The 24,459-nt window shown below is 40.8% G+C and overlaps 1 protein-coding gene across 1 annotated transcript in view; it reads left to right on the forward strand.

Moving 5' to 3' along the window:
- Nucleotides 1-24,459, forward strand: part of adarb2 (adenosine deaminase RNA specific B2 (inactive)) — a 166,144-nt gene that overhangs the window by 139,335 nt on the left and 2,350 nt on the right. The window contains exons 5-8 of the mRNA XM_054623126.1: nucleotides 7,836-8,004; nucleotides 10,890-11,041; nucleotides 12,903-13,071; nucleotides 19,031-19,212. Of these exons, the coding sequence (XP_054479101.1) occupies nucleotides 7,836-8,004; nucleotides 10,890-11,041; nucleotides 12,903-13,071; nucleotides 19,031-19,212 (672 nt within the window). The remainder of the gene's footprint in view (nucleotides 1-7,835; nucleotides 8,005-10,889; nucleotides 11,042-12,902; nucleotides 13,072-19,030; nucleotides 19,213-24,459) is intronic.

Below are 24,459 nucleotides of genomic sequence, written 5' to 3' on the forward strand. Positions count from 1 at the left end.
TCATGTAAAGGTAAATATACAGCACTATTAAAAAAATTTAAAAAATCCATTCCAAATTTTATTTAGTGAAGCAAACTGTTATTTTTGCGTTGCCAAATAAGTATTAAGTAATTATTAATTGTATGTATTGTGTGCAGTATGTTAAACATAAATAAACTGAGAAACCAGTAGCTGTCAAAAAGATACAGTGTAATAAAAAAGTTCTTTAGTGTACAAACACTAAAGAACTTTAACTAAGTTACTTTCTATCACTGGTTTCTTTGCACAGTCCAAAAGGCAAGTATGTCAGCTGCTAATAACACTGTTATGCCTCATTTCCACTGCAAGGTTAGACTCGTATCACTATGGGTAGCATGTCAGTCCTATTGGTAACATTTTGTTTTGCACTTCAGATAGTGTGTAGAAGGGATTCTCTGCTGATCGCCATGGTGACACGTTGTGAGACCTTCGTGACATCATCTTCAATGCCACATTCGCTGAATCCGCTTTTACCTCCACCTTTTAGGATCTTCTCAGCTCGCTCGTAACCTCGGCCTAGGTGGCACCAAAAAGAGTACAGTGTACTTACAACCTTTTTCCAAACATAGAGCCTTCAAAAGTAGAGCTGTTCTGTACAATTTAGAGGAAATGCATCATTACACTGACCCAAGGAAGTGGCCCCAGAACTGGCCTCGGTCTCTGTGTGATGCACTATGGCTGCCCACAATTAACACTTAGGTAGGATGGCCCCATTGACACATTTTCTCAAGAATAATAATGATCTTCAACTTGACTTTAGAAGACTGTACACATTCTTGGGTTTCAAGGTGCACAGTTGCCAGAGCAATAGCCCATTTGGCTGAGCTGTAAGGGGTTCCTGTTGCACCAGAGAAGCATCGGAGAGAGGATTGTGTGTAAGACCAGGACGGTATGGACCCATGGGTGACCTTGTGCCTTTGTTGCGTCACTGTCTTTTTTTCCGGTTAGAGCAACAGCCCCTCAAAATGTATGCGTACGTCCCTGTTGGGTTGGGATTCCTGTTTATTTTTAATGAATCTCCACAAGTGTGGATAATTAATGTCCTTTTTAGCAATCCTTTGGTACACTACTTGTTACAGTGTGTTTCATGCCATTAACACACCCTAAAATTGTAATCATCATCTAAATCGAGTTTTCTCTCCTATAAAAGATAAGGAAACAGTTTGGTCCAGCATAGCATTACTATAATATGTGACAAATGAAAGGGGCACTCCAGCATTTTTTAAACAATAAGCAATTAACACGTCATGAAGAATACCATTCAGTTTGTGCAAACTGTTTTATAATCTCTTCTTTTGCTCTCAAGGGAGCTTTCCAATGTTTGAAAAAATACTCCTGATGCCAAAAATAACACTACCAAGTTAGTTAAACCTCTGCTTCCATCATAGGCTCTTTCGTAGCCTCCTGCATCGCTACTGTTGTTGCTGTAAAGCGGTGGATGAATTTTTTGAGCATCACAACCTCTGCTAAATTACTCGTTTTACTAGCAGGAGGCCAGACTTCATAGCTGGAGGCGAGAAGGAACAGATGAAGTAAAATATTACTATTGATGCTCCAAACTTATTACTGTTTCTTATTTTTAATGGTCATTGTTAGTTCCTCCATAATTGCTATATTCTCAAACTCCTTAAGAAGTGATCCTTCTTGCACTTAAAGGCGTATACCACTGAATTTATCTGTTTTAATATGTTACCCTTTAGTGTTGAAACAGTTTAAATAATATTTCCACATACAGCCAGTGTATCTGCAGCCCCCTTGGCCGATAAGCCAAACAGATAATTTGGACCCTGGCTGCAGCGCTGTGTAATGCAGTGTGAGGCAGCCTGTCGGTGAGAAGCCATCTTGCCAACATGCAGACAGAGCAAGTGGAGAACCAGTGTTGTGTGGTGGAAGTAATGAAACATGAAGAAAAACAGACCTTATTCATTTTCTGTAGCTGTTTGATAAATATGATGACATTAGTGAAAAATAATGAACTGGTTCAGCTAAAATATTCACATTTCTGCCTTAGTCTTTACTTCTCAGAGCAGAAACCAATGTATGGTTGTAATGTCCTGCATTAAGCCCTTTTTACGTGACTCAGTGGCACATGGCACAAGGGGCAATCAATGGCACACAGTGCAGGTGTGCAGGGCAAAGTTCTGTGACACAGTTGGAAGCAGGGGACGATTATATTTAGTCAGAAGTGTTGACCGAGTGTTGACCGATAAAATGACCCTCACTTCCTTTTTTTGAAAGCAGCATGTCTTTGCCACAGCACTCAAGCTATTTTTGATGGAAGGAGCTGTGTGGACTGAATCTGCCACAAAAGCCTCTCTCTAGAGGAAACCAGAATCCCCATGGCTGAACGGAACTTAGATTAAAATAAGTTAAACTCACCAATTTATTTGAAAAAAGGCTGGTCATTTCTTGAATATGATTTTTTTTTTTGTGTCAATCACTTAAATTTGAGTGCAATTTGCTCACATTTTTGACTTGGTCTGCAGACAGTGCCTGCACAAATTACCTTTAATAATTGACAGGGAAATTGCACTCCTTTGCTTGATTGTTACCACACCCCCTAACTTACTTTCCCCTCCACTTAGGTGCAGCCGAGTTCAGGGGTTAGTCATCAACATTCTGTGTTAAATATACGCCCATGTTCACCCCTGTTCCATGGGCTGTCACGAAGTGTGTTTATCTGCTCGGTTACCATAGTGAGGCGGTGTGTGCTTTGTCTCCCTGTTAAAGGCCGTTGACAGTTATGTGCGCTGAACAGTATAGTGCAGTTGCCATAGTGAGTAGTTCCAGGACTCAGTCTGTGATGCACATGCATTTTGACAGTGCTGTTATCACGGGGTGTGACATCTTTGAATCACCAGTAACAGATGTATTTGTGTGTGAAGAGTGCCTCAGGCCTTTGACTCCACTCTACCTTGTTCCTTTTGACCCTCTCTTTTTGTGTTTCTGTGATGCAGCTGATTATTCCTGGTTTAAAAACAGCACACTGCCTGTGGGGCTCTCTATCTCCTCTGCGTGTGTCTCTCTCTCTCCCATTCATCTATTCTCCCCCTCTCCTCTCTTCTGCAAACTGAAGGCAACCTTAGTGCCAATTTCATGGCAGGGTAGTGAGCAGCGCAGCAGAAATTATCCACTGCAAAATTGATCTAAACAATCGCAAAGTGGAACGGCAAGGGAAAGCAGGAGAATGAAATTGGTTGAGTCTGTTACCTTTTAGAACTTGCTTTATCACCGAGAAAGAATTTGGGCACATTGCTTACAGGGAATGCCAATAGTCGAACTCATGATATAGAGATTTTTATGGTGCTGCACCGTCATAAATATTGTATGTTTTCTGTGCAGCAGCACAGTAGGTTTAACCTTCATTTACTACTCCTCCATGAGTGTTATTTACAACAAAAGATACTGAAAGATGTTTAACGTTTGATCCAAGTGATGATAGAAATCATTATCTCACTGTCGACACATTTCATTAATCACTGCACACATCAGCATACACACGCTGATGTGTTTCCGAAGCTGTATGTAAAGTATATACATCATTCTGTTAATGACCTGTTTGCACCCCAACAAAAGTGTGATGCAAGTAAAAATGTTTGTGAATAAATGTATGATTAATGACTCACTAGAGGAGCAGTGAATACAAGCTATTGTTATTTACAACAGCATTTACTTCCTCTGAACTCAATGCCCTTCATTTTTGTTTTAACATTTCATTCATAAAAAAGATAGATCCAAGTCCTGAATACAAATTTATCAAGAGGACTCTTATCATTTAATTTATCATCGGTCTCTAGTGTACAATTTTACTCAGAGCGAAAGATACCAGTCCTACATAGTGACAAAATAATGTTTAAAGCTGCTATAAACAATATTTTTATATTAAAAATGGATGACTCATGACTGCTTGTATAGGAAAGATGGCGTTGGTACTGAATAACCCATGGATAATAACCACCTGCCTCTGCAGTCTCCTCAACTCTATGGAGCATTGAAGCATCTTTCAGCTTATTGTTTTGGTTTTCAGGCGCACAACTCCGCTGCTTTGGTTCACTCTCACTGCTCAAAACAGTGTTGTTAAAAAGCTACAACAAACTTCAAAAGCTTTGTTACAAATCTAGCAACTACCTGATGAAAATAGTGGAGCATTTAGCAGCTAAAGAGCCAGATATTTCCCTCAGGAGTAAGTGGAAATTAAAAACGGAGCTAAAGGTAGACTGAATATTGGATTTTCATTCGCCAGGTGTCCAAAACACGACTCCAAATGAAATATAATGTGGCTTTGAATCTACCTCATGGGTCTGTTTGCTAACAACTTTACCATAGTAACTTTAAAGAAGATGGTATGTTGGTGTTGTGTTTACAGCTTGGCTCTCCTGTCTCAAAGTAGCAATAAATGTGATGAAAAAGTTTGATAACTTTGTTTGTCAATGACTGAAAACATTGATAAATCAGTCAAAATCTGTCCACTATTCTTTGGAAAAAAAAGTATATTTATTTTAAGACTACTAGCAAAGAAAGGATACAAAAATTTAATTTACTAGACAATAATGTTTACTTAGATTTTTACATATTACATATGTTCCAAATGGTACAGTACATTCATTTTAGAATTTAAAAGTCATACAACATAGTTTTTTAAAGATAAATATTCTTCAAAGTTCTCCGCTGTAGTTTATAAAAGAGTAAAAGTTGAACTCATTCCACCCTACCTTAGACTTTCCTGTCTTCTTCTCTATGCTCGTTTTTTCCTTAACTGCCCACACACACATTCCACCCTCCCTTAACTTTTGCCTCCTTTGCCCTCCTTCCCATTCCTCATCAGTGGAGGTGTCAGGACTCCACCGCCGCAGTGCCATCTGGGCCGAGGCTGATAAAAGCTCATGTGCCGGGCCGGCGGTGCCTGCAGGTCTGCCAGAAGCCAGCGAAGCCTGACTTTGAGAGGCGATGGGAGAGATTTGTGGCAGCCAAGAAGGAATGGCATGCCTTTAACGTGCTGATCCAGCCTCTACCCCCTCTGCACCACCTCCGTCTATCTGTCAGTCAGTGGGGCTCTCACATGGCCCTGCACTGGCCTGAATCCTCACTGAGAAAAAAGTGTATTTTTCTCAAAGGAAAACCAACACAACACAGGATGACGTTGTGAGCTGTGAACTCTCTCTCATAGCTTTGACTTCATGTCTCACATTGAGAATGTCGCTACGGTGACCTCTTTTGAGGCTTCTTTCATGCTGTCCAGACAGAATTGGATGGAACCAAGCGTCAGGGAGGGTAAAGACCATTTCCCCGTTAATCTGGCTGACACAACATTGCTTATGCAAAAACCTCTAGCTTGGAAGAATAGTATTTTTACTACTTCTAGGAAGGTAGCAGCTACCAACTGTCAATGGAGGTTTCCATAAAAGCAAAGCAGGAAACAAAACATTGTGGTAAATATCCAGTTGGGATACGTGTTTGATTTCTTGACCCTAAACATTCCCAAGCTATCCATGAGTCCTTGAAGAAGCAAACCTACCTTAAATTGTTCTCACTCAAGATGCTATATTACTAACTGGATCAGTCATCAACCAAAAGCTGAGGAATCTCTCAGAAAATCTGCTCTCTGCTACTAAAGCTGGGCGAATAAAAGTGATGTGGCTGCCCCTCTATCCCAGAATTAGAAATACCTCAAGGTCAGTCAGTCAGTGAGTAAGTGATGGTCCTTCTGGAACATCCCATGGCCCCAATCTTTGGTGCAGCTGTCACTGTAGATGCAAAAGAGTAAAAAAAAGGCACGTAAAGCTCTTTGAAAAGGTGCACGCCATCACTTTTGTGGTTCAGTGCTCAACATTTGACAGACAAACATTAAGGCCCTTTTAGGGCACCTTTTTCGCAGGTCCATGGTATAAAGAGAATTTTTCAGTTAATGTTATAGATGCCTATATCTGCATCCAGTATACCACCCACAGAGGACACCAGGTTTGCCTACCAGAGGAAAAACAATCAGTATCTAGTCATCCTAAGGCATTTGTGAAATGTACTGCGGGAGAGGAATAACTGCTAATTTGACTTGTACTCTTCCCTTCTCTCTGTCCAAAAAGAAAGATGTAATCTTTTCAAAAATTCTAAAGATCTTTATTTCTATTGAAATATTCTGCTTCAATCCATATTTGTTAGTGTTTACCCTTTAAAAAAACATTTTCACTGCAATCAAAAACGTTCCTGGTGATGACAGGATGATTTGACTATTAGAAAGATTGCCCTACTGTAGTGCCAGCCCAGTTTATAGGTGGAGGGTCTCTTCCCTCCTTTACTCCTTGGATCCAGCTAATCCTGGCTGCTGTGGTGTGATAGGAGCTTCTGAAAAGACGCTTACCCATGCTACTCAGAGAACTGTGGTTATGGAAATAACCCAAAGTTATCCGTCAGAATGACCTTTTTACCCTGTTCTTCTCTCATGTTTTCCTTTTCATTACACTGTGTACGCAAACCTTGTCTATACAAGTTAGAGACTAGCTTCAGTATGAGGTCTATTTTTCCACCCATTGCTGTTAAGGGTTGCTTTATATTCTCTTTACTCTATTTTAGTTTGACTTATATTTTCTTATCAATTCCTGACTTTCATTGTATGCTACTTTACTGTAAAAATACTTGCCATGACATGAAATTGTTTTATGCAAAGTAGTGTTAGGCAGTGTGCAAAATACCCGGTGGCAACCCACCCACCTAGCGCTGCAGTATCATGCCCAAGTCCTACACTGACTCAATACACAATTTACAAGATTTTATGGATTCAAGCCAAGGCAACAAGGCTGTAAACACTTTGAACACAAATCACTGGGGCTAATACTGTTGATAACAAAGGCGTCTCACACAACTAAGAAGAGGAGAGACAGGTTCTCACTAAAGGCACTTGATCAAATTTGTCCAAACAGGGTCCAATTAGGTCCACGCACAGACGTGAAGACGGGCTTGCTTCGTGCAACTGTGGCTGTGTCATTTACGGTGGAGAATCATCTGTCGCACTAACTATTAAGATCTGTGAATAAATGTTTTGCAGTTTAAGTAATGAAAACGGAGGATTAGAAAGCTTGTTGGAAGTGACGAATAGTTTTTTAGAGACCCCCGAAATTTTGCCATTGACGCTCTCCAAGGGTCAGAATTGTATTCCGCACGCTGGTGTTAAAACTTTTGGCACAATTATAATGTTATGTAAGTTCACTTCTTTCTTAGGAAAAGTTGACAATGTCTAAAAGTGTTAAAATGTGCACAGGTGGTCCCAGATTTCATTCTTGATTCTGGAAAAGTCCTTGTGGCAACTGTAGCTATATTTTATAGAATACTTAAGTCAGGACGCCTTCGCCCCATGCAAAAATACGGGATGGATGAAAAATGCCTAGGGCTTTTACTGACTAATTCTGTATGATTTCTGAAGCCAACAAGTGTGGGAAGTTCCATGTGTGATTTATTATTGTCCTCTTTCAAAATGTGTCTTTATCCATTCTGTATAAATATATTACAATTACATAAATAATAGTCACACTTATTGGCTGAGAACCCTGGCTTTTCACCAGTGGCCGCTTTACTGTTAGTTTGTTGTTGTTCATTTTAGCGACCTAAGCAGTGTACGTGTGTTTCATCCTTCGTGAATGTGAATGTGTGTTCTTGGACTTCTTTCTTAATGATGACAAAATGCCACCCTCAGACAGGAAGGTGTGGAAGGACATGCATTAGGTATTAAACACTAAGGGCTGCTATTAAACTCTTGGATTAAGGAGTCATTGCAGTAAACGGAATATATGACAAGCAAAATAAGTCTGTTTGTAATTGTTCAACAGGTCTGGACCTGAGGCACGCCCAGGTGGTGGCGTTATCCACGGGTACAAAGTGTATCAACGGGGAATACCTGAGTGACCAGGGACAAGTGGTCAACGACTGTCATGCAGAAGTAACTGCCCGCAGAGCGCTTCTACGCTTCCTCTACTCTCAACTTGAACTCTTCTTAAGGTAATAGATTTATTCTGGCCGGCTGTATCTTAAAGACATACAACCATTCTTCGAGTGCTGTACTTGTATATGTATTTTTTTTCTTCAGCTTTGAAACCCCAAATGCATTTACATTCTTGGTCCTTGAAATAGCCTGATAATGCTTGCCTTAACTAGTTGATTTGTTGGTCTGGAGGGCTTGCCCGTTATTAAAAATCAATCACCTTCATCTCATGCATCTTGCCGACCATTTACATGTGAACTGACTCGATAGCATCCAAAAGTACGACATGATTGGAATGTTTTAACTTAATTCTCTTACCAAATGTAGGACAAAGATTGGTCTAAAATCATCTAATGTTGATTTTAACATAGAAAATGATTAGCATTAATCAATAATGAGCCGAAGTAGGAGTGCAACTGACAATAACACAATATCAATCATAATTGATTTATCAGCTGATTTTATGACCCAAAGAAATTTAGTTTCTTGAAAAAAAAATTGTAATTAATGAGTAATCGATTATGAAAATAGTTGCCCATTTACTTACTACAGATTGATTTGTGCAGCTGCTACAAGTTCTATCAGGATCATGTTGGTTATGGTAAATTTAACCAGTAGTGGAAAAATTATTCAGATCCTTAAATGAAGTAAAAGTAGCAAAACAACAGTGTAAGAATACTGCCTTAGAAGCACTAGGTCTTGCATTAAAATGTTGAAAAGTATAGATGTATTATCAGCAAAACGTACTTAAAGCAAAACTGGGTCACCTTATAAGAAAGGATTAACAGACTTTTCCTTTTATAGATTAAAAGATTTATTTTTTTATATAAAATACAACATTGCTGAGTTCTATACACTCAGGGGTTTTGCTGCTTGCTGAAGAAGCTTCAAGACCAACTGAAATTAAATGGCTTTTGTTTTGGTCTGCTAGAGTGTACATATCTGCTCTGTATATAACTTTTTTTTTTATCAATTATGCATTTATAAACAATTCTTTGACTACAAGAAGGGACGATGAATTATGGCCACGGCGGTCAAATGTTACATGATCTATAGTATAAAAAATTAAATAACTCATAATGAATCAAACCCCTTTCAGTGTTATTATTGTATATTATGGAATTAGAATAGTATTACTGATGCCAAATTTTACTGTTGTATTGAGATAATTTTAATTATTTTATATCCAATCTACTGTTGGATGGTTTAATCTATAACAATTCTTCTCATCTTAAAAAAAATAAGATATGCTTTGTCTGCATCTATACATGGACTTCTTTTCATTCCAATACTGATACCCGGGATACCGGCAACTTTGTTAAACATCTTCAAAATGATCAGGAATTACAATTCAAGTATAAACCTTTTTTAATGCAGCAACAAATTGGTCAAACCATAAACAGGAATCCAAATTCCAGTAAATTATAAATACAGTATATATCCATGTAATTAAATTGATCAGCCCCAACCCAATATAGCTATTTGAGTCAGTATCGGCCCGATATCCGCTATCAGTATCACTGCATCAGTCTTTATACACTTTAGTTTCCAAGGTGCCTCCAACTATTTTAACATGCAGTACATTACGTTATGCATTAACGTGTGCTTAACAGCATTAAATATCTTATTTGTTGTGACCTCCTGCTGCAGTGCGCTGCCAAAGAATGCTCTCTCCTGTATGATAAGCTCCATAGAAACAGCACGGCTTTGGTCACCAGAGATTTTTCAATAATCAAAGAGCTATACGGGTGCTGTTCTCTCCTGCTAACTAAGCATACTATGACTCTCACTGGTTCAGCTCAGGATCTCAATGGCCTATTTGTTTTCAGCACTTTTTTAAATGTACCTACATTGTGTGCCTTTACGAGTACAGCATGCTCTGGTGAACACAAACTCACCAAGATTTGAACCAGTATCAAGAGACAGTCATGATGAGTTTTGACTCCTAACTGCCTCCAGTACATAAGCATATATTATGTTTTTGAGCTCCCGAAGGAACTCGATGGCAAGGCTGATTCATCAGATTAGTGGCTAGAAGTCTAGATCGTTGAATGTCATATTTGCATACACAGCACTGACTTTTTGTCTTAGCACAATGCTGGATGGCAGGTACAGAGACTTTGCAGCTGAGTAAAATGGCTAATGGGGACGATAACTCATAATGAAATGACCAAACAAAATGCCAGAACTGCCATATTTATGCTCAGTGAAAGGACACCGGAGACAGAGGAGAGGTTATATAAAGAGTTCAGCCGTGCTTTGCATTGTGATGCATAGTTTAGGTATACCAAGCGTATGCACCTATATGTGTGTGCGTGTGCGTGTGCGTGTGCGCGTGCGTGTGAGTGACCCAGATTTCAAAGTTAAATAATGTATCTCCTTGTTGGACATAATGCAGGTATTCAGCTTATTGTTAATGGTTTGGAAAAAATCTTTGGTAAACTTCTGGTTTAGCTGTATTAAAAAGAAGTACTTATTTTATCACTAGTGTGTATATATATATATATATATAATTTACAGACTAAAGCTGTAACGTCTTGAATGTTTTTTATATATTCAGCCATTATTTTAACTCAACCAGTTCTTAAGTTGAGCTTCATGGTTTCACTTTCACGACTTAAATGCAGACCGTGCGTAGACCGCAGGTTAAACTCACTCTCCCTGTCTCCCCCTGAGACATGTGGACAGCCTGAGTAATGTCCAGGAGTCCTGTGTGACAGCAGGAGAATGGACTGTGGTCAGAGAGCGGGCCAGTGTCCATCTCTCTCTCTGTCCCTGCCTCACTTCATCATTGGAAACAAAAAGGTGGAAATCTATTTGCAATGCTGTGATAAATGATGCTACCTTTCTCATCAGTCTCCCTGTTGTTGTGTTTTTTTTGTGCCTTTTTTTCCTCTTTAAGTAAAAGGCCGGAGGACTGGGAGGAGTCGATATTTGTGCGGCACAAGGAGTGTGGCTACAGGTTGAGAGACAACGTCCATTTCCACATGTACATCAGCACCTCGCCGTGTGGAGACGGGAGGCTCAACTCGCCCTATGAGATCACCACTGACCGTAAGACACCAGGCCTCTCTGTTTCTTTTGTCGTAACATAGGTTGACAATGCCAAAAAACGAGATCAAAATAATACTCCATGCATTTCTCTGTAATGTAATCGCTGCCATTTCCTCTATTATCACTCATCAGTCAGTCTCTCAGGTTTATAGAGAGATCATTTTCTCTGGCAGATAGCCTGAAAGCCGCTGCCCTGCTTCTTTATTTTAAATTTTTTTCCTCCAGACACTGTCAAGAAGCTGGCATCCTTTTCATGTCACATCCCGTCTTTGGCTCCTTTCAGCCACGCTGTGCTGACTAGATGACATTTTATTGCTTACCCACTGAAAATAAATTGTATATTCATTTAGACGGTTTGCCCAACATTTTTTTCTGGTAGCCTACGAGTTCAGAAATGTAATCTGGACTGCAGTTTCCATCAGTGGAATGTATATATTTCCTCCCCCTACCCCCAACCCCCTCCCTTTCATCACAGACTGAAGCTGCTATTCAGCTGTATGAATATACACTACAGAGCAGTGCATGGTGAGATTTTCATGAAGCCAGCGAGGATGGAAATGCTGATGCTGTCACCGGAGGAGCCTTTGAACTTGACGTTTGTGGTCATTAAACCTCTTAAATGTTCCGCAGTGCGCTCTCAGAGATTAGAAAAATTACTAAGTACCTTTTCCTGACTGTTCTTAAACATTTCTGAGCTGGAAGTCGGGGCTTAATTTTTAGCTGCTGTCAAATCAGCCAAAGCAACAGCCATGCAGGAAGAAAGAAGGAAGGAGAGTTTAATCCTAGAGAAGTAAGAGGTTATTAAAACAAAAACAGTGATTTTTTTTATGCACACTCTTCTTATTAAGGAGATATCCATATTGTAATTTGTACTGAAAGCAAGAAATGCAATATCTATATTTATATTAATGTTTCCTTTCACAGAAAGTGTGGAGTTTCTACTTCTGATAATATGCAGACTATTTACGAATATTTTATACTCTATTAACAATATTACTGCTCGTAGAGGTAATGCTGCCTTGCAAACACCACATGAAAGTGGCTTGAACAGATCAAGGGACTGTGCTCCGACTAATGTGGTTGCATTGTCGGCTCATCGTACAATACTACTTCATACCATGCCTAATATATAAAGTCCTAAGTTCATCAAAGCTGCTTTATCCAGTAAAATGCTTCCTTCTCCTTCCTTCCAGACCGCAGGCTGCTCCGTACATCCAGCAACAATCCAGTCATACGCTCACTTCATTAACAATTAGGCAGTCAACGGTCCCTAGATAATACATTTAATTCCCCAAATGAAGCTGTTAACCTCATTTAAACTTTTGCTTTGAAAGGAATTGCAATGTTTGTCTTTTCGCTGGAAAACTGTACCCGTCATCTTATTCAAATATATAATAGTAATGTCCTATTCTTTATCGGCTTAACGTAATATTGGATAAACAGTTATTTCTTTTCCTAATTAAATTGAGCTGGTTACACTAGAACACCAATAATTAGTAGCAGAGAACATCCCTAATTATACAGAGAATGTAACACTTAAGAGCTAATGTGTACTTTATTATGGATCATTTTTATAAAATATATAAAAAGCAATACTGGAAGAATTTCGACTGTTTCTACTTTAGTTTACCTGGTGTCTTTGTGGCCTGGTGCATTTTGGGTAAATTTGATTAGAAGTCTACAAAATGAATCTTGGCCGCTTATTAATGTGATTCGATCTGGAACTGCTTTGTGTTATTTAGAAATAACAGACTTCATTAATAGCTAATTAGATTGGGTTTCCAGCGGAGCCGTGTAATAAGAAATGACATAATGTAGACTGATGAAGCTCAGGCTGAGGCTCTATGTGTTGTGTTGGCAGTACACAGCAGCAGACACCTCATGAGAAAGCACCGAAGCCACCTGCGGACCAAAATCGAGTCAGGCGAGGGGACAGTGCCGGTGCGAGGTCGGGGGCCCGTCCAGACGTGGGACGGCGTCTTACAGGGCGAGCAGCTCATCACAATGTCCTGCACCGACAAGATCACCAGGTCAGTGCTTTCAGATGTTACCTCTGGGTTTAAAACATTCTTTACTGTTCTGAATCAAATCTCTCTCCCTTTATATTCTGCCTCATTTCACGTGTTTATTTTGATATTGGACTACATAAAAGATGCTACTTTGCTCTGTATTTGCGATTTTGACTCAGGCTTTTGCTTGTGTGCAACATTTTCTTTTCTAAATGCAAAGAGAACAGTCAGAGGAGTTCAGCAACACCAATTCCAAAGCCCTAAAAAAATATGTCCCTCGTGTGCATTGCAGTTATTATTGCAGGGTTTAAGTTGATTTTACAGTGAAAGTCACAAACCATGTGATCAACACGTCCTCTCACCCAGGAGGTCTCCGGCCTAAGTGAGAAAACAAATGTAAAAGGATTGATTGAGGGGTTAACTTTATGAGGAGATTATCTTCCTTATGAGAAGAGTGATCCCTGTTTTAAATAAAGCATTAAATTGTGCTTTATGAGCCAGGTTAAGGTTGGTCTGTGATATTTACCCTAGCGCGTCTGTGTATGTCGGTTCATGTTTGTTTCGCCATGCTGTATATGAAATCCTTTGTAGTCCGGGGGCTGAATATTGATTTCCCATAAGTAACTTGAACAGGTAATCCCGTTCTAATGAATAAATGAATTACGTACCACGTCATTGTTTTAAGCTCCACATCTGTAGGACTTACCCTCCTCTCGCGAAGATATTAGTCATACAACTCTTAACCCACTGTGGGCTACTTATTTATTATTTTAGACTTTACCAGGTACATGCCATGCCCAGTTCTAGACTGCTTAGAGTCGGGGGGGGGAAAAAGATGTTTGTTGGCTGTTTTATGTTTTTATCTAAAGCTATCTTCTATCGAGTGCAGGTAGGCTGTGTACAATAACCAGGGCCTTCCACAAGGATATGGAGTAGCCAGCTGGGGGTCCATGGGAATGATTCCCATCAAACACCATGGTGAAAAAAAAATTGGCAAAATTTGGCACCTGGCACATTCTAATGCCACTATACCATCATATACACTGATCTGTATTAATGCATATTTTATAGAGTTTTCCTACCTGATAGTTAACATGTAGTGAATTATTGAAAGGAGAATAAGGGTTCTTGTGCCTGTTGGCTCACACAGCCTGTAGATTCGGGTGGCATCTTTCCTCTCTCTTTCTTTCTCTGTTGATATACTCCACACCTAAATACTCTCTCCCAGTCACATCACTGGTCCAATAGCTGTGAAACAGCAGCGCCAATCACAGTTAAACTGTGATAACGGCAGCTCAGCGAGGAAGGCTTAAGGCTTACGCTACTTTTACTAAAAAGAAAGTTGGAAAAGACAGTATGATGAGCCCTGGTAACCAGACATCTCCTCATAAAAAAGCAGCATATCTAGTTATTACCGACCAGTCTGATGTGTGTAGAGGTCTGTGTGGTTATACTGGAGCAGATGGTGTTTTCAGGCAATTTAATGAAGGAAAACACAGCGAGCGGCCGTGTGTAACGGCACAGCGCTCTGACGCAGCACTTCTCAGAGGCTGGGGATTTATCAAAGTATCCGTCCCAGAGTCTGTCAACATTTGATTGCGTGGTCAGATATAGTTGACTTATGTTGCCACCAAACAAAGGTTGCACCTTTGCTTCAGCTGGTAGTCAGCTGAAATACTTAATCAGAGCATTTTTTTCAGGGGACGGGGCCTTGTTCCCCTGTGCCAATGCCTGGAACTGGCCTCGACACATCTCAAATTCTAAAGACAAGGTTTCTATACTGGAATTTCACAATAAAACGCTTAAGGGTTTGCTAGCAGGTTGGTTTTGAAATATTTTCCTTGTTCCAGTGCAGTGTCAGTGTAACAGAGAGAGAGAGAGAGAGAGAGAGAACAAAAACAAAAACACAATGGAGCCTGTTTATGTTCTTATATTGTTAATGTGTCGTCCGCATGTTGGCAAGCCTGCACAGGACAGAAGGCAACGCTAAATTAGGACAGCTCTCCCGCCTCCGTTTTCACACTGTCCTCGTGTGAGGAGGGAAGGCATCTTTGTGTATACACCAGAGCATCTTTACAGGCAGAGGGAGACATCGACACACACACACACACACACATAATGACATTCCCTTACTGAATCATTTCTGTAAATGTTCTTAATTTGTAATGGTGAGGAACACTATTAGAGGTGATAACTGATGATTATGTTTCTATGATTAAATGCATTTTATTATTATTTTAGCTGTTCACACACTGTGTTAAAGGAGGCTATTTGTTCTCTGTCCATTTGCAGAATATCAGCTTCACGATAAATTCAGTTTTGAAGACAGTATATCCAAGTACAAACATATTGGTTAAAATCATAGTTTTAAAGTCGCTTTAAAGTGAGACTATTTAAATATTGCTAAACTGTGGCCACAAGCGTTACAGGATAATGATAAATACTAAAACACAATGTAACAAACACATAATTAGAGAGAAGTTGAGTGAAATATCAGTTACACATCTATGTTGGGTTTGCTTACACATGCTAACATTGGCCACCACAAGCTACTGGTCATACTAGACCAAGTAAGGATGTAGCTACAAAATCCTGTGTATTGAATTGAGCAAAGGTATTTTTTCATGGCTTACTAATTCAACTATTAGTTTGTGTGAGAAATAACGTTTGGTTTGTTCATAAACAATATATAAACACGTCATACAGTGCATGTTGACTTGGTAATATTCACTACTAATACTTTAAAGTAAACTATTATTTAACTTTTATTAGCATTATTCATAGCTGTAGTAGTTGGCTGGTAGTAGTAGTTCCAATGTAAGGCTGCACTTAGGCACAGCAGCACTATTAGCTAAATGCTCAAATTAGCATGTTTGAATTCTGACAATGTCAAAGCTAACATGCTGATATTAGGCTTGTTCAAGATAAACTGCGCCTTGTCTTGAAAGAAGACGGGTAGTAGTCTGTCTTGTAAAACACTTAATAGTTGCTGCCCTTTTTGATAAGTTCTATATAAATAACTTTAATTATTATTATTTTCAACCAAACAAGCTATGGTTAACAGATTAAACCTTCAATGCACAACATGAGACTAATAGCCAACTACTGCTAGCGTCAAATATTACAATTACACAGAATATTATGATTTTCTACAAAACGTGGTGTTTGTTGTTTAAACTAAGAGCCAATTCGCTCTTTGGTCAAGTAACAGGCAGGCGTTTCCCATCATGCCCTTGGGTCTTGCAGTCGTTATAGAGCAACTTCCGCACCTCGCTCTAAAAACTGTGGCGCTGTCGATCTCTACCACAGTCACCATCTTAGTTTAGTGTGTTAGCATGCTAACGTTTGCTAATTCACATTAAACACAAAGTAAAGCTGAGGCTGATGGGAATGTCATTAGTTTTTAATGTATTCTTTTTTATAAACCTAAATACTGGACAATTTTGACCCGTGATGGTGCGTCCATGGAACCATGAATTGATGGAATATTTCAATCTGAACCAAACTGGTGGACTGCCAACATAGCTAATAAAAAATACTCAGCACACATTGAAGGCACTCAACAATATTAAGTCTTTACTCCCACCCTTGATGTTGCATTTTGTAAGATATCTGAAATCGATTTTTAATATAGTCTCAGTTTCTCTCCCACGGCTGGGCCTCGACAGGAACTGAACCCATGAATTTAGCCTAGTAAGCACCGCACTGTGCCAACTGAGGCATGCAGGACTACAGCTGAGCCGCTGTTGTGTGTGTGAAAGGACTGGCACAAACACACACATAGCAGGAGGGAGAGGGAGAGAGAAGGAGGTGAACCCTTCTCCTGTGGAGCCGCTGTTAATTTGACCAATTTGATTCAGTTGGCCAGGGCTGAAGATGGTGTGATTAAATCTACCCAGGTCACCAACAGGGGTGAAAGCAATTACTTTACAAAAAAATAGAGTGACGGTGGGAGGGAGAAGGGAAGGGACACCCTGCTCTTCTTCCCTTACACCACCCCCTCCCCCTCCCCTCCATCCCGCCAGGCACGGACGGCAGACGCGCTCTCTTTTCTCCGCAGCCTCCTCTTTTTTTTCCTTTTTTTTTTTATATCGGTGTAAATGATGGGTGGCCGTCGTTAAAGTGAGTGGGTCACCAAGGGCCAGTTTATCAAGGTCAGGGTGGAAGGTGGTACTGAGAGTAGCTAAGGACGGCAGACTCAACACACACACACTGCTGCAGTCTTATAGTGATCCCCTGGATACTCTTCATGTCCTCTGTCACACTCATTTTGCAACCTCCCATTACTTTTTTATTCCCACACTTCCTTCAGTTCCTGCACATAATTATAGTTAGTTCAGCCTTGACCATAAGGGATTTTAGGATCTTTGCTCTTATCATAAACATTTTTTGATGATGGGCAATGTCTCACCCCATCATTGATCCACCTGATGATCATCATTGTGTTTTCTTAAGCCAGGCCCTATGAAGCGCATTTGCTAATATTTGATTTGAAGTCGACAGCTGGATTTAATTGAGGGGCCTAAATGGCTTTCATATAACGATGATGTTCTCCATTCCACTGCAGTTTTATGCAGATGAACATTACTTTAATGGTCGGCGTTTACCGGGGAGGGAAGAAAGGATAGATGTGGAGAGATGGAGAGAGAGAGAGAGGAGGTCTCTCCCCTCTCCTCTCTTTAAATTCACACACCCAAGCCAGATGGCTGTCTTTTCTTGCATGAGATTAGAAGATGTTTCTGATTCACGGTGTCGCTTTCTGGGTAAATTAATATTTCAGGCTAAACTATTTCTATTTTGGTGGAGCACTGAGCGTGTGTACTTTTTGCACGCCTGTTTGAGAGAGGATAGGACAGATCTTGCTGACAGATTGTATGTAAAGCGTAGGCAGCAGGCCGGTGCGTTTTGAGCCCGTTTGGTGATTCCCAGAAAGCCGTTGATGTTGATTGACTGCTCGGGGAGCAAAGGAAGCCGTAATGAGTGATTATTAAGTCGGCGAGAAAACAAGGAGCTGCTGTAATTGCATCCATGATAAAGTGACATTGATTAACAAAAAGAACAATGATCTTAAAATTAGTGGCATAATGTTCGAGCTTCTGATTGTGGCTCACATAAGTTCATTAGTCCAGTGAACAGCTCAGGCACACAGCAGGCGCTCTCTCTCTCTCTCTCTCTCTCTCTCTCTCTCTCTCTCTCCATGAAGGGCAGGAATGATAATAAACACGGTAATTATCATTTTCCATCCATAAATTAGCATCTGCTGGTTAAATACTGAAGAGGGGGTTTCGACAGTAGGTGGCACATGACCAGCTGGCTACAGTATCCGGCGTCGGTGCGGCTGGCAGGATTAGCCCCACAGTGATTTTGTGTCACACGTGGATCTCCCTAAACAAATCCGGAGGTGATTGCCCCTCGCGTCGAGCAATCGGCGGAAGCTTGCAGCCTGCAGCCCCGTGCAGTGCATTAACCTCAATGGCACTGATGAATGCACACATGGTAATGTGTTGTTCCATGTCGTGAATGCTGATGGACTGACCTTTGGCAGTGTTGTTGTAGGTGGCGATGATGGTTTGTGTCGCTGAACCAGGGAAAATGTGAGAGGAGAGGCGGGCGGGTGTGTCCGTCAGATTGTGTATGTGTGTGTGTGTCTGTTTGTGTGTGTTGTCAGTCCAGCAGCTGTTATTCATCACGTCCCACATCAAGATAATGATCAAATTGTCTCTACCTGTCATTGAAGCTCTCACATGCCTCTCTCTCTCTCTTTTTTACCCTTCCTCTCTCGACCCATCTCTCCTCCGTTCCCGCCCTGATTCTATCTCTCTTCCCACGTGTTCTCCCTTCCCTCCAACTGTTGCCTTCCATCCTTCTTTCCACCTTTTTTTCCTCTCGACCTCCTCTCTCATCCTTCCTTCCCCATCTACTTTTCAAACAATCGTACGGCTCTCTCCCTGACTTCCTCTCTCTTTGCTCCCCCCCTCAGATGGAACATCCTGGGCCTGCAGGGGGCTTTGCTGAGCCACTTTGTGGAGCCGGTGTACCTGCATAGCGTGACCGTCGGCAGCTTGTGCCACACGGGCTATCTGGGCAGAGTTCTGAACACGCGACAGGAGCGCCTGGGCCCGCTGCCCGCCACGCACAGACGCAACCAGCCTCTGCTCAGCGGTACGACCACAACACCGACAGTCGGACATGTCTCAGTGTGATTTAGACAAATTACATTTAGATAAACATTGGGAAGTCTTCACACCAGAATGCAGCACAATGAAAATGTATTTTGCTGGAAGTTTTTGGTTTATGTGTTTGAGTGCTTTCAAGATGGTCAAATAGTGCAAATTTGGCAAAATGACTTGACATCTGTAAGCAAATCTACTTATCGCAATTCCCTTGAAATGACATGATTTATCTCTGAAATATTGTTGCTTTTGTCAATTTCCTTCATAAGTGATTATCCATGTGACCCTGCTACAGCAGAACATGGTTGGTCTCAAAAGTGATACAGCATTTGATTTGAGTATTGATTATATAGCATAACTAATTTTGATATTTTAAAAAGGCAGTGGATTTAAATAAGAGATGCAATTTCAATCATAAAAGCTGATGTCAAATAATATGCTCTGTTGAACAACAAACAACTATTTTCCCCTTATTTGGAAGAGTAGATTACTTATTTGAATATGTTTTGCTACTTTGGGGCAGCAGAAACAGGCTGTGAACACACATTGATATATAATCACTTTTGTAACAGGTGCTTCTTTGCACATATAGCTGATACGGAGTAGCTTTATCATTCATATTTGTGTCCACCTGATGAATGTAAGGCGTTAACAAGTGTTAACAAGGCAGTGTTAACAAGTGTTAACAAGGCAGTGTTAACAAGTGTTAACAAGGCAGACAAAAACACAATTTAAACACACTAGGAATTCACAGGTTAATTGATCTGCTTCGATCTTTTTTAGGCTCTCAAGTGGTCTAGTGAAAGTTGTTTTTACCTAATTTTGATATACTCCAGCTAAATGACAGACTGTGCTTTCTCTCGTCACCCTGCCTTTAAACAGGGAAATAAAAGCATCTTTGTATTTTCAGATGGGGAGATAATAATTTACATAATAAATATGTCAGCTCCTACCAAATTAATCACAACAGATCACACATGTAACATCCCCCTCACACACACACACACATACACACACAAACACATTCGCTTGACAAACTCATGTACCGCTGCTTCTCTACAGTTACATTGTGCCAGCCAGGCAAGCAACAGCTATGAAGTTGTCTGGCATGTCTGCCTCCAGGGCTCCGCTGAGACCTGAGGCTTTCGTTTGTAGCGAAGATGAATGCTGGAAAAGGATCTGAATGACACCCAACTTGTAGAAACTGCATCAGCCATCACTTCAGATCTAGGCCAGCCAGAGTGGCTGAGCGACAGAGACGCACAACAATGTAGGGCACATTTTGTTTCTAGGGATCGTTAATGAGAACATACGTGTGTATGTATATATTTATATATATATATATATATATATATATATATATATATATATATATATATATATAGCTAGCTTCGCGTGTTAGCCAACGCAACAAATCTGTGCAGCATCCAGCAGCAGGCTATATGACATACACAAATTAGAAACATGAGAGCAAATAATCAATCAGTACTGAGCTTAATTAAATGAAGGTGCAAAACAAGAGAAGAACTATATAACATGATGCCGTTTGTTGGTTTTCCTCCTGTCCTCTCCAATTTTTGGAGTCACCAGCGTCCACTGATAAAGCTGATACATTCTCCGCATCTACCATACTTTTATCAGCTTTCAAGTATGCTTCTTGAAGGGCATAGGAGCTCTTTGCATTGCGGGGCTGCGCTCCGGGTAATTGGGTGCCATGAGGATGAATATTTTGTGAGGCCTATCCTCATCAAGATTGATAAATGCACTGAATTGTCCTCTGGCGATGATAGTTGGGACAAATTTATCATTGGATCTTCCAACCACGGACTCAGCGGGCATTTTTCTTGATTTGTTCCATAGCTTTTTGGATGGAGTCATCTGAGTAGTCCAGAATGGAGTTTTCTGTTTTAGATATTAGGGGCTGCAGTTATTATTTGGAGAGTTGTGCTCAGGTACAATCCATTTGTTCATCAATTCTACTTAGTTATAATATTAAGTTATTCATTCTAACTATAATACGCCTTGCAGTAAGTAAACAATATTTTTTTCAAGAATGATGCTGCAGAATGTGCTTTACTTGTTTCTTAGTGTTCGTGTTGACAAATGACATAGATAGGCCCTCTACCTTCAGACATCCTCTTTACTCAAACAGAGGTGGCATCCTCCTTTAAATTCTCTGCCCTTCCCTCTGACACGCCTCACAATGATGTGTGTTTTCCGTCTGTCCACACATACCAAACTGCACCTGCAGTACCACGACTAGCTTTAGTCTATTGAAGGGTAGAAGGGCGAAAGGAAAGGGAGGAGAGGAGGAAGGATGGACAGACAGTTGAGATGGCCCTACTCCAAATCAATGTAATCACAGCCCTTATCAGACAGCCATTCAATCTGAAAGGAGCTCGGACAGAGCGAGAGAGAGAGACATGCTGAGGGGAAGAGAGGGAGACAGCAAGGCAGGATGGGAATAAAGAAAAAGAGGTCTTTGGTTGCATTCAGATGTGCGCGTACCTTCCCCCACCACCTCTCATCTCCTCCTCCATCTTTTCATTGGCTCTGATGAGCTCCCCGGCTATTGTGTGTCCAGGGTTATTTAAAAGCAACACCCCCAGAGGAAATTCCCGAGGATCGCAGGGACCGCTCTTATCACACTCGGCCAAAGCAGCTACACCTGAACCCCGAGGGCCAAACACATCGATGGGCTGACTTGTCCTTCACTCTCGTCCTGCCGTTCACTTCCACCGCAGCGTGAACAGAAACTGTGGCAGGGCTTTGTTGTTACGGGATAAGAAGAATCAGGACAACAGTAGACACAGGAAACATTAATACAGATTGTTCACCAGCAGTGTTGCTGTTTATTGAGGGTACGTGGTTGTTTTACAGCTACTCCCTGCTGTGTTCACATTTCACGATTTCAAATTGTAACCCCTCAACTACTTCTTTCTGAAATAACTCGTCAAATGCGTATTATAAAGAAGTGCATTACTGGCCAAATACATGCATCAGACCGATGCATGTCTTGCGGCCTGTTGATTTTATGTGATCGAAGGCTGCTTCGACAATTTTTTACAGGACGTAATAGATCAGATCTAGATCTGTAAGGACTTGCGTTGATTGTTGAAATATCCATTGGCCTTATAGGACTATGTTGGAACTGCATACCTGTTAGGGCAGAAAGTAGATATTATATGTATTGTATTCATGTTATGGGTGAAGTGTTTAAGGCGAATAGAGATCACTCTTACCAAGTGTTTCAGAGATTTGAAAAGGCAACCTTTCAGTCACATATCATACCTTTCTCATAAATGAGAACCACTACTCCTCTGCTGCTCCACCCCCAGGAGGAACCCTTTAGAAATCCCTGCAGTACTAAAGTAATGCAGGCTAGATGCACTGTGTACACATAAACACAAAGGCTGAGGCTCCACATAAGCCTCACATATCAAGCCGCGGCGGGTACGTGTACTGTACAGTTATGAATCCCATAACCAAAGGCTCCGATTCGGCCTCTTTCATGTCTGCCAAACACTTCCAAGAAGAGAAATTGATCAAGTCTTCATTGAGGGAAAAAAATCAAATTGGCTATTACAGAAACAGAGGAGTCAAGTCCATTGAAGGGATGAAATGAGCCATGAATAGAGCGAGAGGAAGAAAAAAGGCAGGATGGATAGGGGGGTCTTTTGTTCAAAGAGGTGCGTCTCCACAAGAGAGAAGAGATGGGTAATAAGAGACTTGGAGGATTGTTACTGTGGCAGGCAATTCATTCCAGCTCCAAGGAGCTAGAGAAAAGAAGAGCTGAGATTGGTGAATGGAAGAGTGAAGACAGGAAAATGAGTGTGGCAAGGAGGGAGATGATCTGCAGGCATGTATTGTGGTATTGTACATCAGGTATTGAACTATAACAAGCTGTCTGTCAGACGGGGAGATCAGAGGCAGCTGCTGTTCAACCTCCGCATTGGAATCTGTCTGCTGATTTCCTGCAAAGGTACCTTTAACACTGCATGATATGATAAATAACTGGGTTGGAAGTCAAGGTAAAATTCAATACAGCGATTCCTCTCTGAAGTTTTACAGATCTAGAATGGATATAATGTTCAAGCAGAAGCCCAGATGCTACATGTTAACTCAGCTATTATTTTCCGTATCTACCCTGACAATCAGATGAGCAGCTTCCTCTTTTCTCTAAGTCCTTTCTTTTTCATAATAGTATTAGAAATAGTACATCATATTGGGAAGTAATTAATTTTCTGGCCAAGAGTTGGATGAAAAGATACCACTCTCATGCTAAATATGGACATCATTTTAGCAACTGGTTAGCGTAGCTTAGCATAACTACTTGAAACAGGAGAAAACAGCTAGCCTCTAAAGCTCTCTAATAAACACCATATATATGTATAAATATACCATTCATTTTTACAATCAACACTTGAAATGATGAAGGTACTTGCAAATGACAATGTAGTACAAAATGTAAACTATACTATGTGTCTCATTATCACTGCAGGAAACTGCTGCCAGCCCTGTTTCCTCACTCCATCCCTAAATAGTATGTGTTTCAGAATCTTCTACTGCCTCAGGGCCGTAAAGTCAAATGTTTTTTGAGACTACGAACACTGAATCACAAGTTCTTCATTTCCCTTATACCGAGTATACTTGTAATCTGGCTTATATGAAACACCCACGGTGGCCCCTCTGTTTCCGTCATAGGACTCACACCTCTGGCAACACCCATGCTCTCGATGCAGACAGCTAATTCTCCACATCGAACCCATGTGACAGTCACCTCCACTTTCCCTCTACCTCTGTCTGCCTTTCTTCTTCCTCGACTGAGCGCTTGGTGGGCTTTGCTAGCGAGGCTAATTATTTCAGAGAGAGAGAGGGTGAAGAGGGCAGGACAGAGACACAGATAGTCCGGTGTATGGGAGGATTCGTCTTTGTGACTGGAGATAATGTCTGTGGTCGTACTTAGCTAGTAACACTCAAACACTGTTCACTGCTGGAACTGAAGAGCAGACAAGCATTCACACAAAAGCAGGAACACATTGCTTATATGCTCAATAGTCCTCCTGTTCCCACCTCTCTCCCCCTCTCTCTGGGGGTGTATGAAAGCTTCAAATAAACAGCCATGCAGTTTCAGGCCCAGGTTGACTTAGCTTTTTGCAGTGTGGCAAAACTTTATGTCTGCCATTTGCCACAGGGAGAGACTGAGGGAAGGGTGATGGAAGGTTAAACGAAACAA

Source organism: Anoplopoma fimbria, chromosome 21 (genome assembly GCF_027596085.1).
Source record: "Anoplopoma fimbria isolate UVic2021 breed Golden Eagle Sablefish chromosome 21, Afim_UVic_2022, whole genome shotgun sequence".
NCBI classification, from domain to species: domain Eukaryota; kingdom Metazoa; phylum Chordata; class Actinopteri; order Perciformes; family Anoplopomatidae; genus Anoplopoma; species Anoplopoma fimbria.